This window comes from Rousettus aegyptiacus, unplaced genomic scaffold, assembly GCF_014176215.1.
Source record: "Rousettus aegyptiacus isolate mRouAeg1 unplaced genomic scaffold, mRouAeg1.p scaffold_m13_p_5, whole genome shotgun sequence".
Lineage (NCBI taxonomy): Eukaryota > Metazoa > Chordata > Mammalia > Chiroptera > Pteropodidae > Rousettus > Rousettus aegyptiacus.
The window spans coordinates 9,162,287-9,178,843 of NW_023416308.1; the positions used below are offsets into that span (position 1 = coordinate 9,162,287).

General features: G+C 52.2%; 1 protein-coding gene across 1 annotated transcript; it reads right to left on the minus strand.

Moving 5' to 3' along the window:
• Positions 1–301: 301 nt before the first annotated feature.
• Positions 302–15,364, minus strand: HRK (harakiri, BCL2 interacting protein). The gene is made up of 2 exons (XM_016149487.2): positions 15,033–15,364; positions 302–1,991 (listed from the first exon to the last, which is right to left on the minus strand). Exon 1 carries the CDS (start codon positions 15,362–15,364, stop codon positions 15,089–15,091), a length of 276 nt encoding a protein of 91 aa, XP_016004973.1. The 3' UTR covers positions 302–1,991; positions 15,033–15,088.
• Positions 15,365–16,557: the final 1,193 nt, after the last annotated feature.

The window sequence follows — 16,557 nt, forward strand, 5'->3', positions numbered from 1 at the left end:
TTCATATTCTAATTAATTTGCCTTCTCTAAGTTCGTGGCTTGGTGGGGATGTCTCCTGCCGCTCTCTGCACACCGTGCCTACACACCCGTGCCCTGTGAACATAACTGTGGGGAGGGCTCCATGAAATAAAAACAAGGTCTTCATAAACAAGCTTTCCTTTTCGCTTTCCTAAGTTCCAAGCTGTCTTGAGGGGGGGGCGGGGAGATCCGGGGAAGGTGGTTGGGGGGACCTGTGCTCCCCTTTAGCAGTTTGGGTTGCATTTTTCTTTAAAGGGCTGTTTAGGAAAACATCAGGCATGAATTTTTTTTTTTGGAAGACAGCTCCCAGCTTGCAACTGCACCAAGGGATCCTGCATTCTAAAGGGCCTGGAAATTTTCAGCAAAGCCTTCGGGGGATTATTCCCCTTCAGGCCCATGTCAGCCATCACGGCTGATCCCTCTGCTGACTTCTTAGCACTGGAAAGGTGTCTGCTAACCAGCCCAGTGGACCCCCGCCTATAGGTACAGGATGGTGACCTGCAAATCCAGCCTTGTAGAATGACCGAACCTGCAGCCTTGCACCTCACCGTCTCAGCTTTGAAAACGGCAGTGTGCGCGATACCCCGCACAGAGGAATAATACCTGTTTGTGTTGGACTTTTTAAAATGAGAGCAAAAAATATATAATCATGGTTCCCTGAAGAGTCTTTGCAGCCAAGTCTCAGACAGCACACATCTTTTTTTAGCCCTTCTAGAAACTTCTGAAAATAGGAGCTTATCCTGGGGTGAGTAGGGATCAGACCCTCCGTCAGTCAGTGAGATGCTGGTGCATTTCATTTAAATGACCCGCTCCCTCCCCCAACGTCCCTTGCTTATAAATTACCCTTGACCAGAACATAGCCATTTCTTGGCTCTGTAATCTGTAAAACCTAAGCCCTGAAATCCCCTTAGGGAGTGGGGGAGGCCGTGGGCTGAACTCCCAGGATGCTTTTTTTGGGGCTGGAGGAGGCAGCAAACAAGTCACATATGAGGTCAGCTTTCCGCTTTGTAACCAGCATGCCACGAATGCCAACCCCTCCCTTCCTCCCTCCCGGACCCCAGGTTTTTCTCCCAAATGCCTCCGGATACTCGGATACTCAGTTTCCACACAGAGAAAGAGAAGAGACTCTCAAGTGGCACTTCCCCCTCCTCCCTTTAAAAAGAGAATCTATAAAAAGGAAAATAGATATCTCTCTCGTCCCCTGGCCTCGCAGGTCTGGCAACGGAATACCACGGCAGCACCGGCAAGAACACGCTTAGCACCAGCAAAATGTAAGTGGAGCACCAGACACACCAGATCGGCAGGAAAAACAAAAAACAAAAAACAAAAAAAAAAAACATCCCATTCGTCGCGATGGGACAGTGGGACCAGCTGTCTACCTAGATGAGTACAGAGAGAGAGGCCAGGACTTGTCCAGGCTTGGAAGTGGGGGTATCCCAGCCTGCCCCCTACGAACTGGCCTCGAGTCCTCCTCACTTTGTCTTTCTACGTTGCCGCAAGCGTCACCTCTGCCCCGGCCAGCGTCCCTCCCGCACCCCCGGTGGCTGGTTGACTCTGAGGCTATTTCCCACCAGTCTTTGCAGATTTTCTCGGTACGCGGGTAGGGGATCATCTCTCTTCCGGTGCCCCACACATGGAAGAGTATCAAAGTTCACATCGGCAGGTGCAGAGAAGGGAGGGGACCACGTCCTCAACAGGCATGCACTGAGGAGTAATATTCGTATTTTCTTTTGTATATATAGAGAGAGCTGTATGTAAATAGCATTGGGGTGTCTGTTCCTGCAGCTGGATCTCCAAAGAGCTTCCCCGGTCCCATTCTGCAATGTTTCTAGTGCCCCAGGCGCCGTCTTTTTTTTTTTTTTTTTCTTTCTCCACTTCCTTCTCGAAGCGCCAACCGTGGCCTTTCAAGCTCTGGGCTCCCCCTCAGGAAAACGGGAAGCAGCTTTCTCCAAGGACACAGGGTTTTCACCAACCTGCAGAAATAAAGATTTGTATTTCGGTCAGTAGGCACGTGCAGACAGCCGGTGGGGATGACGTCAGCGCCTTGGGCTTCTGCACAGCCAGCCTGTGTGTCGGGAGGTGGAGGGGGATGGGGGAGAGCTGCTAGATGCTCAGCTCTGATTTGGGAGGAAAGGTTCCCCCCAAAAGCGAGTCGTAGTGTCCCCCCGAAGCTCAGTCCACACAGCAGCCTTTCCTAAGCAAAGGTCTGAGCGCACACGCACTCCTCTCTCTGTTTTCAGACTTAGATGTTTATATAGGCACCTTCTATGATTAAAAAAAAGAGACTACATTGCTGGGCCACATTTTTGCTCCTCCAAATGAGAAACAGGGTCTCCATCTATTCATTTCATAGATCTATGTTCAAGGCAGAGTCGTAGGGCAGTCTCTGCTCTCATTCATTCACTCACTCACTCACTCACTGATTCATTCATTCATTCATTCTTTGTCAAATATGCCAAGCACCACACTAAGCGTTACAGACCCGGTGACATAGTTCTTGTCCGTGAGGGGCTCAGAGGCCAACAGGGGAACATGGGAAGTCACTGATAATAACAGCGTCATGCGAAGAGCATGCAACCTGGGTAAACACGGGCTACAGGAGCTCAGGGGAAAGGGAGGGAGACGGCGAGCAAGAGGGGGAGTCGGAGAAGCTCCTGAAGGGAAGAAGCAGAGCCCTGCTGCGTCCTGAAGGGTGTCAGGGGTCAGCCGGGATGAGATGGGGCACCCGCGGGGCAGAGGCAAAGCACATACTCAGGAGAATCGAAAATGAACATCCACACAAAAAAGGGGTACGCAAAGGTAAAGGTTCATAGGAGCATTGATGACAGCAGCCAGGGTAGAAACAACCTCAATGGCCATCCTCTGATGAATGGATAAATACAATGATGCTAAAAGAAGCCCGAGGTGAAAAGGACAAATGTCATATGATTCCATGTAAAGGAAATGTCCATAAGAGACAAATCTTTAGAGATACAAAGATTAGCGTTTGCCCAGGGCTGGGGGGATTGGGAAGAATTGGGGAGTGGCTGATAAGGGGTACAGGGCATCTTCTGGGGAAACAAAAATGCTCTACAATTGATCGTGGGGATGGATGTACAACTCTGTGAGGATATAATAAAAACCGTTGACTTGTATACATTAAAAGGGTGGATTTCATGGTAGGATATCCGAAAAAAGAGGATGAGAAGAGAGAGGAAGGAAGACAAGACGGGGTAAAGGGAGAAGAAACAGGATGAGGAACGGCACAGAGGAACGAGAGACCACGCCAAGGCCAGGACCCCACGGGAGCTCGATGAGACCCCGGCAAAAAGATCGGGCGACGGGGCCTGGGCACAGGTGAGGTTGGAGGGTTAGCAGGGGCTGTGAGTTTGCAGAGGAGATGAAAGCAGATGGTATCACCTCTGACTTCGGTGGTGTAAGAACTGCCGTGTGAGTCATGCAAACCGAGTGAGACGGGAGAGAAAGTGGGAGCAAGATCACTGTACTTCCTCCAAACTGGAAAAAGCCCAGGGTATCGACCTGTATGAACTAGTTGGACCAACAGGTCCCTGGGCCTCTGGCTTTCTGCCCGGTCTAGTTGACAGAAGGCGGTAATGGGACAGCAAGATGAGGGCCACAGCTTGACCACGGTGCCTGCTGGAGATGGTTCAGCTCCCTGCCTTTCTCCGGGCTCCAGGTCCTATTCCACCCCTTCAGGTTAGGGGTGTCGTCCGCCCCATAGTACTGTATTGTCCCTCATTGGTTTCCTAAACCCTGTTCACACTTTGTCATCAAACCTCTACTGAATCTTCCCTGATTACCGTTTGGGGGTGCTCTCTGCCTCTTACCGCACGAGAGAGGTGAATCACAAACACAGGTCCCGTCATCTATGTTAGTGACACTAGACCCCGCCATCTACATCGGCTGACAGTCACGAGGATCTGAGTCAGTGCCTTCGAACCTTAAAGTTGTACCCATATGTGAGCCGAATGCAGAAGACAAAGGGAAAATGATAATACCACCAGGAGCAGTGAGAGGGACAGCATTTTAAAAGCTGTAATCAACTGCATCCACAAAAAGGAATGGCATTTTCTTACAAAACTAGATAGGACCAGCAACTGACTTTTCACTTGGCCTGCCTGTAGATCACTGAGCCTATGACTCTAAGGGTTTCCCAGGGCTATTAAACGGATGAATTCCCATGTCCATTTATGTGTTGGTTACAGGGTGGTGTCCATAGTGAAACATGAACATCAGAAACACATTGTTACACTATTCCCCGTGCCAAGTCCCACAGCAGAAAGTGGTTCTGTCCATACGCTTTTGAGGGACCTTAACAGTGGACGCTCTAAGCTAGGGATCTAGCCCACAGAAGCCGTCACATAAATGTGCTCAAATGTGAACGAGAGGATGTTCCCCTCACCTTTATTTGTAATAGTAGCAATTTGGAAACAAACCATGTGTCCATCCATTGATAAACCACGTATCCATCCATCAATAGGAGACGGGATTAACAGATTAAGCCACATTTGTATTAGAAAGAAGTAGATCTCAATATGCTGAGACAAAAAGATGGCCATGATTCTTAATGGAAAAGAGCAAATGGCCCAATAGCACAGCCCCAGATCATTTTTCCATTAGCGGATATGTGTGTGTGTGTGTGTGTGTGTGTGTGTGTGTGTGTGTGTGTGTGTGTAGTTCCATATAAACAGGTGCAGCAGAAAAGCCAAATAGTATAACAGTAAAGAGCATCGACTTTGGAGCCTGACGTCTGAGTTGGAATCTTGATTCAGACCTATAAAAGCTGTGTAACTTTTGGCCAATTATTGAATCTCTCTGGGCCTCGGTTTCCTTTTATGGAAAAGGGGAGAGAGTAATGAAAACCTCACGGCGTTGACGTAGGGCTAACAGTATTCACACAGGTGAGACGCTTGGAAGTCCGGCACATAGTAGGGTCTGCCTTAGTCGTTATTATTATTGTTACTGTTTCATACACTGCAGATTGTAAGTTACTCCAGGGGAGTCACTTTGGGGACAGGAGGAAAAGGGTGCCTGCGGTGCTTACGTTCTATACTTACTTCGATATTGTTTATGTTATGTATTTTTTTTTTTGCAAGGAGCAATTGTACAATTCGAAACTATTTTAAAAACATTAAGTCCACCCCCACCCCCATCCCCAAACCCTGCGGTGTTTTCCCTCAAACTTGGCTTATAAAGAACTTTCTCGAATGCTGACTCACAACCAAAGTTCCCAACTGAAGCGATCTCACGAAACGCCTTTTTAAAAAGTCCCTATTTCCACTTTTCACCACGACGACGTGAAGGGGGCAGGCGGGCAGAGGGGGGAGAAGCGAAGGGTGCAGGGCCTGCCTCCCTGGGCTGCGGTCTTGGGTGCTGACAGCGGAAAGCTGAGCTCTGTGAGACCCGCTGCTGCATCTGAGAAGAATTAGGACTCTTGAGGCTTTAGTTTTTTATCAAAAAATAATAATAATACTTTCTTTGTTCCTACTCCTTCCACAAGTGATACGTTACAAATCCAAACAAGAGAGAAGGATATAGAAATAAAAGGAAAGCTGCCTTCGCTCCACCCCTAAGCCTCCCGGAATCTATTCTGTGCATTTATGGATACCGCGTCTGTCCAATCACTGTGCCCCCTAGAGCCCAGCACGATGCCTGCGCGTAGTAGGTGCTCAACTCAACATGTTCGGTGAGTAAGTGAGCGTGTGAATACTGGTGACAGCTTCCCCACTCTTCCATCTTCGGATTCAGGGGGTTGATTCTGCCCAGGGAGAGTTCAGATGGTATAGAGGTTGGTCCTAGTTCTCAGGACTCATGAGGCAAAGCGCTGCATACAGTCTTCCTAAAGGGAAGGAGATTGCTCTGCTTTGTGTCACTGCTTAAACTTACGTCCCTGAAGCCCCCGCTGCCCCGTTAGGAAGCTGGATCTGAGAAGACTGGTGAGGGGACCGGAGGAGCAGAAGGCTGGGTGTGGCCATGTGAGAAAGGGAGTGGCCAGCTGTCAGCTCCTGGCAAAAGCGTTTGCTCCCCTCTGCCTAGCCCTCTGCTGCACAATGGTTATCAGTGAGTACTTCTCAGTGCTACCAGGGAGGAGTTATCAGTGCTATCAGTGAATAGTTATCGATGCCACCTGTGAATAGTTATTGATTATGTAAGGTCTATGGAAAGAGAGACCAGACTCCCACCTCCTACCTACTGCGAAGTTATGGGAGGTGGGCCTCGAAGGCCAAACTAACTTGACTTCCAGAAAGGTAAGCACTGAGAGATGGGGGGCAGTCGCTTGGCACAGAATTGACACCAAATCAAACGCGCAGACCCCTCTTAAAGTAATCTTGCCACATTTCTCACATGTCATAACATGCCAATTCTTTAACGCAACAATTCCACTTTTAGGAAATTCGCTCTTTTGCAAAGTTGTCCAAACAAAAATGTTCACTACGCCTTGTTCACACTATCAGAAAATGGGAAACAGTATAAACGACCCTGGGGAGAGGACCAAATCAGTGAATCTTGGTCCATCTAACACTGGGACACCATGCAGGCATTAAAAAGGATGATGAGAACCTTTCCTTGTTGCCACGGGGAGCACCCTGTTTTTAGCGGGTTGTAAAACAGCAAGAACAATATGATCTCCTTTACTTAGAATGGGGTACGTCGCAGTTGTGGGCACGCATGAAGGGATGTCTGGCAGGGCGGTCCCCTAATTCAGGGGTCGTAAATTTAAACGTGTGGGGCCCAGTGAAATGCACCCAGGAGGAGCCGGGGGAACTGGAGAGTTTCCATTCCATCTAAACAGGACACTCATCTCCGGCCCTTTGCTGGAAACACAGACTCGGTGTTGTCCGATATGTCCACTTTCCTGAGAAAAACTGGAAATACTTTAGAGTCAGTGCTATGAAAGTGCCTGATTTTTAACTGTTGAAGGGAAAAAAAACATGCAAGGTGAACAAAATTCAACTGCAGACCAAATTCAAAGGGGAGACCACCAGTTTGCAACCCTTGCCTACACACTCAGACACGCTGAGAGTCCGCAGGCATGTAAGCCCACCCCGTCTCACTCCTCGGCAGCGAGCTCCATGCCTCGGTTTCCCCATCTGAAGGGGCGGGGAGTTGGGTTAGGTGGTCTCTAGAGCCATGTGTAGCTCTGGTTGTGTTTCGAGAATGGTGACCTTTTCGGTCATGTCTTCTGAGAATTGGGTCAAAGCCACGGTTTCTCTCTCAAGTGGGGAAACACAGAGGAGTATGAAATCAGGCAATTGTATGTGTTATTTATGGGGGGTTCCCAGATTCCCCGAGGCCTCCCCAAATTCATCCATCCATCCATTCACTCAGTAGGTAGGGAATGTCTGCTCTGTGCCGGTTCTCATGCCAAATGCCGGGATGCAGTGATGGGCAAATTAGACATGATTGGTACCCTGATGGAACCTGGAAGGTGTGTCACCCAGGTTGCAAAGTCCCGTCCTGGAGGTTCTCCTAGCCCTGGTTCAGTGGCAAGCCACAGAGTGGTGCAAACGGAATTAGCAACTGCCTTATGCAAAAGGCTCAGCCAAGTCCCCTGTGAGTTCCCATCATGCTATGAATATGGGCCCATGGACCGAACTTCACACCAAATAAGAACAAAACTATCCTTTACTATTTTCTGAACACCAGTGATGTGCCTCAGACTGCTCAGGAAGTAAAAGGACAGACCTAAGGTCACACAACTGAGAAATGGCAGATTGGGACCTGTCCAAAAGTCAGCCTGGCTTCCAAAGTTCATGTCATTTTCCCACCCAGCTGCCCTGCCTCAGCATAAAATCTGGGTGAATAAGATAAACAGCTACCAGTAGTTATGTTTTCCAAATCAAGAATTAGGCCCCAGGATGTGCCAACAGGCTAAAACATTTTACATTTGGGCTGTCTCTGCAAAGGGTACCTCCCACTGCCCCTGACACATTCCGACTCTCTGAAGACCACCTCTTAAAGAGCCACTTTGTCTAAGTTTCCCCCATCATCAGCATGTTAGCATCTTATAATATTTATTAAGTACCATGTGCTAGATCCAAGAATATCAGATGAACATGGGACAGCCATGATAGGTACAGCCGGGCAGGCGGGGAAGCCCTCCAAACCCGTAGTGACATTGCTGTGACTTGAAGCCTTTCCCTGGAGTTGGGACAGGGCATGTAAGGAATCGTCTGCATTCCAACAATGGCTAGAGGTGCTGTCCATAAAGAGACAACACGATGGCTAGAGGTGCTGCCACAAAAAGACAACACGATTTAGCTGAGGGACTAAAGGCACAGCCAACCAACTCAAGAGCCAAGCCGATAACCACATTACATACAGGGGCCAGTGACATGAGTGAGAAATGGAAATGAATGACAGTGGTTGTCGAGAAAGCCCTTCTGGACTTTCAGCCCAAGATTTTGTGTACTTTAGACGACCTTCGTGACTAAAGGATGTTTACATACCTTTGATACCAAAGTTCCACTTGCGGGCATTCTTAAGGAAATCATCTATGACGTGCCCAAAGAATTATACGTGAGGATGCTGTTTATCTATCCCATTGGAAACAACCAAAATGTCTAACGGGGGTGGACTGGGAGGGTAAATGATGGAACAGCCCCGAATAATGAAATACTAAGCAGCCCCTAAGAAGTGTGTCGGAGAAAACATTATAAGGCGCGGAGAAATGTCTGTGAGAACATCGAAAAGTCAGAACGTACCTTTAAGTGATTCTATCTGTTAAAGAACCTATCGATGCATTTTTAGAATGGAAAGAAATCTATCAAAATGTTCACAATGGGTAGTGAGATAAAAACAATGACTAAAATGTTCTTTTACTCAGCGTTTTCCAGATATTTGATGATGAATTTGCAATATCTTTTTGAAATCAAGAAATGCTTTTTTTTTTTTAAAGGGAATATTACATAAGGTTTCCCAAAGTAGACTCGATTCCATCTTTCCCAAGTCTATGGCCTGTGGAGCGAAGGTTCAGTTATGGCGACACTCCATGGGGCAGCCAGTTTTCTCTCCACAGGAGAGTAACGCGGCTTTCTCTTTTCCTGGGTACCCAGCATCAATGAAAGGATGCATCTCACCAAAGTGGGCTAAAACGGAGATCTCTCACCCGATAGTAGGTGCACCAGTTTAGGGCAGGAAGGAGAGAGAGAAGACAAGACTGAGATGAAAGGCGAAATTTCTTATGCACTGGAAATGCGGCCAGTATCCACAGCATTCTGAGGGCACCGAGGGTTGGGCATCAGTGCGCGGGTACAGGGACCAGGACCTCTGGTGGGAGGCGAACGAGTTCACTTCTGCTGAGAAGCCAGAGTGGGGGTCAAAGCCAGGGGCTCCTGTTCCTTAAGTCCAGGAACAATGAAGCCAGGGGCTGGAACTGGTTCATCTCTGCATCCCTGAATCCTAGTGCCTAGCTCTGAGCTGGCGCTCAATTCATGTGTGCAAGTACGTGATGATGGAATGTTGTAGCTACCTTTACTGTATCACATCTAATTCTCCTCTTGTAAAGAGTTTCTTCGTGCGCTGTTGGCATCACTTACAAAAGCCTCTCCGAGCTTGGTTTCCCCCACCCCAGCTTCTTCTTCCCATTGCACTTGGAACAAAACTCAGCCTCCCTCCCACGGCCTGATCTAGCCCCTGCCTACCTCTCTAACGTCTTCTCCTCCAGGTTCGTATGGCATTAGCCACACTGCTCGTTTTTCTCTTCCTCAAACGCACCGTGCAAGGTCTCACCTCCAGGCCACTGGATGTGCTAGTCTCTTCCCAGAATACCTTTCTCGTAGGTCTTAACATGGCTGGCTCCTTCTTGTCATTCAAGTCACTAGTCCTCTGGTTCCTCCTCGAAGAGGCCATCCCTAACGAGTGTAGGTAGGGGATCACCCAAGCTCTCTCTATCACATTATCTTTGTGTATTACCTTCAGAGCCCTCGGCACCTTCTGAAATTATCTGTGTAAGACCACACAATCCAGAGATGGCCACAACTATATCTCCTGCACACATGATATTCTAGAACCTTGCCAATCCCTTTTGGCTAGCGTCTTATTATACGCTCCTTCAATCTGGGCAGTCTTGCAACTTGCTTCTCACCAAAGTTACTTCTTCAGCTGCGTCAGAAAAGGCCAAGTAGTTTCCACCTGCCCCCGACCTGCTTCCCCAGACATTTGCTTTTGGAGCTGAGTCACCGTGTCAGAATCCAGCAACCACGAGGCCGCCATGCTGTGGGGAAGTCCAGGCCACAAGAGGAGGCTCAGTGTAGATGCTCTGATTGGCAGTCCTGGCTGGCACCCAGCGTCAATAGCCAGATCTGTAAATGAAGATTCCCCTACCATGATTCCAGCCCCCAGCCAGCCTGGGGCAGAGACAAGCCACCCTGACTATACCTGTCTGAATTCCTATCCCACAGAATGTATGAGCATAATCAAGTAGTTGTGCAAAGCTACTAAGTTTTTGGTTACCAAATAGTAACCAAACAATCTTTATCGACTTAGTCGATTGTCTCTTCCCACAAAAACGCAGGCTTCATGAGAACAGGGGCATCCTTGTCTTTTCTCTTCAGTGCCTTGCGCACAGTAGGCACTCAGTAATTGCTAGGTCAATAAGCAAAAGAAACTGAATTTGGGAAAGAATAAGACCTGCCTTGCATAGTTTTTGATTAATTAAGGTACTCATTACATAGTTTTTGTACACTTGCTATGTGACAAGCAAATTGCCAGGGGTTAGGGACACTGTGGGGCAATCCTGTCATAGATGATGATGACCAGAGTGGGGACAGAAACCCCCACTCCACTCCTCCCGACCCCCAATATAGGTCTGAAAAGCTAACTTTTCTAAAACCAGAGGTGCAATTGCCAAATCCACCCAGGCGGCATGTGGGGGTGTGTTTAATTTTCCGCAGGTGTGGCTGTTCTTACATCCATGTCTCAGTCACTCCTCGTGCCCTGGCCTCTCACTAGGCAAGCGGGTGACTCCAGACAGGGACCATGTGGCAGGAAGGCTGCACATCTGGCCCCTTCCCCGGGGTTCCTCCCCAACAGCTGTCTCCTTCCCAGTCAGCCCTCTCCCTCCCCTCTGTCTAGGCTTTCGAGCTCCAAAAAGTGATGCTGGCAGGGTGCAGGGGCTGGGAGGGAGGCCTGAGGGATGTGCCTCCAGGTTTAACCACTTAATCTCCAAAGTACCTGCCAAGAACCAGTTAGCATGTCTGGCTGGCGGGCCAGGCAGCCATTATTTCATTAAAGCAGGCTCCTGCTGGCCCATTATCTTCCTTGCCCCTGACCATGTCACAGCCTCTTGGGCCTGCTGAGTCCCCCTTTCTCCCCTTCTCCTTAATCCCAAAGCAAGATTCTGCCCACCCCTGGCCTCTTCTCCCAGGCAGATTCCTCTGCTTCATTCTCTCCCACCCCGCCCCCTTCCAAGGCACACTTCTCCCTCCCTCCACGCCCCCGCCAGCCGGCACTCGCCATAAAACATCTTTTGTTCTCTCGCTCCAGTATCTTAGAGCAGTGACTGGTTAAATCACACTCATCCTCCTCCTGGCCTCTCAGGAAAGGAATCTCTCTGGGAATTCAAGGCTCACTGCCCCCTCTACTTGCTGGCTGGTTTCTTCTCATCCCCTGCACCCCACCCCCCAAGTCATCTGGGGGGGCTTCCTGATACAGGCCCTCAAAGGCAGAAACTCTAATTCCATTTCCGACTTGGCCACTGATCCTTCCGGATGACTCAGGTGGATGCTCTCTGCCTCGGTTTCCCCTTTGACACAATGAGAACGGCATTAACCATTTCATGACATCCTCCGTTGAGTGGCTTAAGTGCTAGGCACTGCACTGGGCACTTTAAATGGATGGTCACCTGTCATCCTCCCAACAGCCCTGGAAGAAGGACAGCTCCAGTTTACAGATAAAGGCTCAGAGAGGTTATGTCTCTTAGCCAGGGCTGGGCCTTAAATCCATTTCCATCTGATCCCTAAACCCATGTTCTTAACTGTTGCACTATCCTGGCCCACCTAGCCTTTATTATCCACAAGGGCAAGTAGGAATGGTTGACAATGGCAAAATAGTGTTAAATGCACAATCACAATCACGATAGTTCACATGTATATCCACGTCTTACACGCCAGACACTGTTCTAAAGCTTTCTGCGTATGAATTTATTTTACCCTGTTGACAACATCTATACATTAAGTACCATTATTGTCCCCATTTTACCGCTGGGAAAACTGAGCCTCAGGGTTTGTTTGTTTGTTTGTTTGTTTGTTTGTTGATGATGACTTCTGAAAAAGTATCGCTGGCTTTTCAGCAGAGGCTCAAAACAAGATTGTTGCAACTGCTGCCCTGCACACATCTAAGCTCACCCTTAATGCCTAAGAGGAGGCCTGTCTGCCCTATATGGCTGTCTCAGGTACCCCAAAGCCTAAGGTACCCTGTAAGCATTCCCATTTCTCCTCCAGGGTAGGAAAAGTGAAGAGGGGACCACACACCGAACTCAGCAATTTGTCTTTCTCCCCATGGATTTCCCTTCGCTTCCTAGCTTACTGGAGGCTGGAGAAAGATGGGTTGACCCAATTAAGCCAAAAAAAAACACAAGCCAAGGCCCGAGCTTCAGGTAGCAGGAGGTGGGTTAGGGACCGATGCCGGGACCCCAGGCGCGGCGAACGCGGGGATGCAGCTCAGGAACGGGGTGGCACACCATCCGACCCGTGTCCCGAGGGAGTGAGGGGCGGCGCTGCAGGAAAGCCGTGAGGGGCATCCTGAGGTCAGGCCACCCCAGGCGGGAGAACCCTGGAGGGTGTGGCTGCTGGGGACGCCCGGGCAGGACACAGCCCGCGGGCGGGAGGAGAGCGCAGGGGAGTGATGGGGGTGGCCTGAAGTCAGGACGCAGCACGTAACTCTGGAGTGAGGAAGGGGAAATCAACTCTACGGCGACAATTATCTGCTGGCGCCTCACCGGCGAAACTTCTCTCCACCCCCTCACGAGTGGCCGTGGGTCCTCCCCCCGTCCCCAGACGCAAAGGAGCGCACTCGGTCCGCCCCGCGCGCCCTCGTGGAGGTCTCCGGTCACCTCCTTGGGGTCCCGGAAGCACGTCCGGCTCCGATGCGCACACACAGTGGGGCTCGGGCTCTGGCCGGGCCTTCCCCGCCCCCTGCGCGGGGCGCCCGGCATCCCGCACCGCCTCGTCCTGGGAAGGGATTGCTTTCCCACACCTCGCCAGGACCCCCAGGCCGGAGGAAGCCGTGTCCTAAGCCCTCCTCCTCATTCCTGCCGCATTCTCGCGTCGCGTCGTTCCTTCTGACCCACTTTCCTCCAGCCTTCCGACTTGTTCGTCCGGCCGTCCTTCTCTCCCGCTCTCCCGACATTCCTCCTTTCTTCCCCGTCTCCGCGCGTTTGTTTGCTCCTTCCCTCTTCTCCCACCTAATTTACTCCTTTTGCCAATTCCACGCTCTGGGCTTCGCGTCTCTCTAGACTCCCTTTTTCTGCTCCCTGCGCCGGGTCCAAAATGCTGCTCCCTCGTCTGGGATTTGAGAGCCCCAGCCTGGCCGCTGTCGGCCGAGGAAGCCCCTCTTCCCAGAGGGGGAGTAGCGAATGGGACCTCCGGGAGCCGCCAAGGGAGCGCCCCAAAGTGCGCACCTCTCTTCGCCAGCGCCCGGGCTGCGCCGACCCACGCGACATCTGTCGCCCGCGCTCCCGACTCACACCCCGCGCACCCCCGCAGCTCCCTGGGCGCTGCCACCCCCCACGCTCCGGCTGCCGCCTCTCCCTGCGGGCGCAGACGCTCGGGCCTCGCCTGCGGGCGCCGCGCCAGCTTCCCAGGGTGTCTGCGCACGACCGCGCTCAGCCGGGACCGGAGCTCGGGGGCATCCGTGGGCCGTGGCATCCCAGTGTCGCTGGCTTTCTCACCTTTGACCTTCATCTTCCGGCCCCGGACCCTCCTATAGTGAACTCGGCCTGATTCTCTCCACCCCCATTCTCGGCAGCAATCCTCTCTGTTCCAGAATCTTCACAGACGTTCCTTATACATTTGCTCGCCCAAAGCGCCTTGCTCAGTGCCAGGCGCACAGCTGGTGCTCAATAATTCCCCAACCCAAGGGCCTAGCCCACAATAGGTGCTCAGCACCTCTCTCTCTCACACACAGGTACCAAACAGAAGGCGCGCAATACTCGTCCCCCCCCCCCCCAAGGCTCAGTGCCTAGCATTCTGCAAGCTCTCAAACCTTCCCTCCCGAAACAGAGCCTAACACCCAGAAGGAGCTCAATAAATGCTCTTTCATTAAGGCTTTCCCCATGGAGTTTCCCTAAGAGCCTCAGATCCCGGTCCACTTTGGTGGCTTCTCCTTCTCCAGCTCAGCTCCAACCATCTGGCGAAGCGTGGGCCACGGTCCTTAAACGGGACACCTCACCGGAGAAGGAGCGAAGGAGAAGTTGGCGGAGTGGCGGAAGTCTGCAAAGTGTGCCGGCCTTAGGGAGAGGGAGAGCCAGCCAGAAACCTGGAGGGGAAGGAAGTCGCGAGATGAGCGCGGGACGCGGTGGAATAGAGAACAGATACTGGAGATGTGACACTTACGAAGAAAGCAGTTTGGAGTGTTGGTGATAGAGACGGTGGCGACTGAGGACCGCCAGGCGGCTTGGAAGAGGATGCGGGATTTGTTTTGAAACAGCGACAAATTGTAATCATTTGGCGTGGCTCGTGACTTCGCTGTCACAGCGAGCATACTTTTTCACTTGTGTGTTTACTTGAGGGGCTCGTGGGGTTTGTGGAATCCGAAGTCCTCCCAAAGCTACCCCGCTGGAGAGAGTGGCAAGATGCGCTTAAGGAGAGAAGGGGTCGGAAACAGCGGACCCGACCCTTGGAGGGAGAGATGGGGACTGGGTAGGAGGGGCACGGAGATTCCTGCGAGAGAAGGGGGCAGAAGAAGATGGGAAGGGAAGAAAGCCAAACTCGCCGCGCTCCCGCTCCCAGGCCAGCCCCCTGTCTCCCGTCCCCAGCCGCCGCGCCCTGGCGCTCGCTGGCTGGCTCGCGTACCTGTTGCTTGCTCCGGCTGGGTCTCGGCTCCGGCCCCACCAAGAAGCCTCGCTTTCCTACAAGTTCCGCCTGCCGAGCAGCCAGGCCGCCAGCGCCGCCACCTGCGCGGCCGCGCACAGCCAGGGCCAGTAGGTGGGGAGCGCGCCGGGCGCCGGCGCCCTTCGGCTCCGCGCGCGGCGCCGCCACATGGTGCGCTGGTGCAGCTCGTCGCCGAGCGCCTTGAGCCGGGCGGCGGTGAGCTGCGCGGCGGACGAGCGCAGACCCAGGCGGCCCGCGCTGCAGGCGCACACGGCCGGGGGGCCGCGGCCGCGGTGCAGGGGGCACGGGCACATGACCGCTCGCCTCGCTCCCTCCCCGCGCTCGGGCCGCCCCTCGCCTCCTCTCCCTCCGGCCTCTGCGCCTGCCTCCGCCGCGCCGCAGTCGCCGGGGACCTCCCCTGGACACCAAGTTTCTCCTTGTGTTGTGCGTTTGTTGTGCTGACGGCGCTATTATTAATTAAAGTGTCACATGGTGGAGGGGGGCGGGGAGGGCTGGGGAGGGGGGTTACATCATCCGGCCCCGGGAGGGGGGGGGGCTGCAGGCAGAAGAAACCGAGAGGTAACTTTTAACCCTAGCGGCGCCGGCAGCGAGGGGGCGCGCGGTTTGGGAGCCCAGGAGAGCAGCGCGCTCGGGCGCGACCAGGCGCCTGGTCGCGGAGGTGCCGCACTTGGGAGGGTCGCAGGGGACCCCCGCGGAGGCGCGGAGCGCCAGAAAAGGTTTTCTCCTTCCCTTTTTCTTGAATTCAGCTCCAGTTCCGATTTGGCCAGGGAAGCAGGCTTGCTCGCTGTTTTGGATAAGGCTGATATCGAATTCGGCTGCATTATTCAAAGATACTCCGAGGCTATTGTTTTGTTTGCGGGAGGTGGGTTGGTTCAAAATCGACTGAGAGGGCCAGATTCAACCCAACCTGCCTACTTACAGGTCTGACTCGGCACCTGTAGGCTTCGGATTGGAACACACAGGACACACGCCCCCGCCCTCCTCGGCGCTTGGTGGCCAGACCCAAAGCGCCCCCAGCGTCGCTAGAAACCTTGATGGAGGCGGGGTGGGGGTTGGAGGGGTCGACTCCTAGCCCTCAGGGGGCGAGGAGGCACGCGTTCGCTGTGCGCCGCACTTGCACCCGAAAGACCCTCACCAGGGGCTTTCTAGAAGAAAACTTATTTTGTCTGCTTCTTTTGTGAATATTTTTTTTGCCGCCGGAGTTAAAGTTTCTAGCAGCGATCCCGATTTAACGTGTATTGGAGACCCTAAGGGGTGGGGACTTAAGCCTCTCTCTTTCCAAACCTATAGTCTTATGTCCCTAAAGACTATAAAGTGTGGAGTTGTCTCAGCTAGTGAAGCTGGCGACGACGTGTCTCTCAGGATTCTTTGGGGGAGAATGAGACCTCCGATCTCAAGTCCTTTGGGATTCAGAAAACTGAAGGAGCCCAGAGGTGGCTCCAAGCTGGAGGTCTGAGACCTGATGAGGAATCTTTGATTCTCTGCT

Excerpts from the sequence above, each read along its gene's own strand:
- HRK (XM_016149487.2), bottom strand. The coding sequence starts at position 15,364 with ATGTGCCCGTGCCCCCTGCACCGCGGCCGCGGCCCCCCGGCCGTGTGC.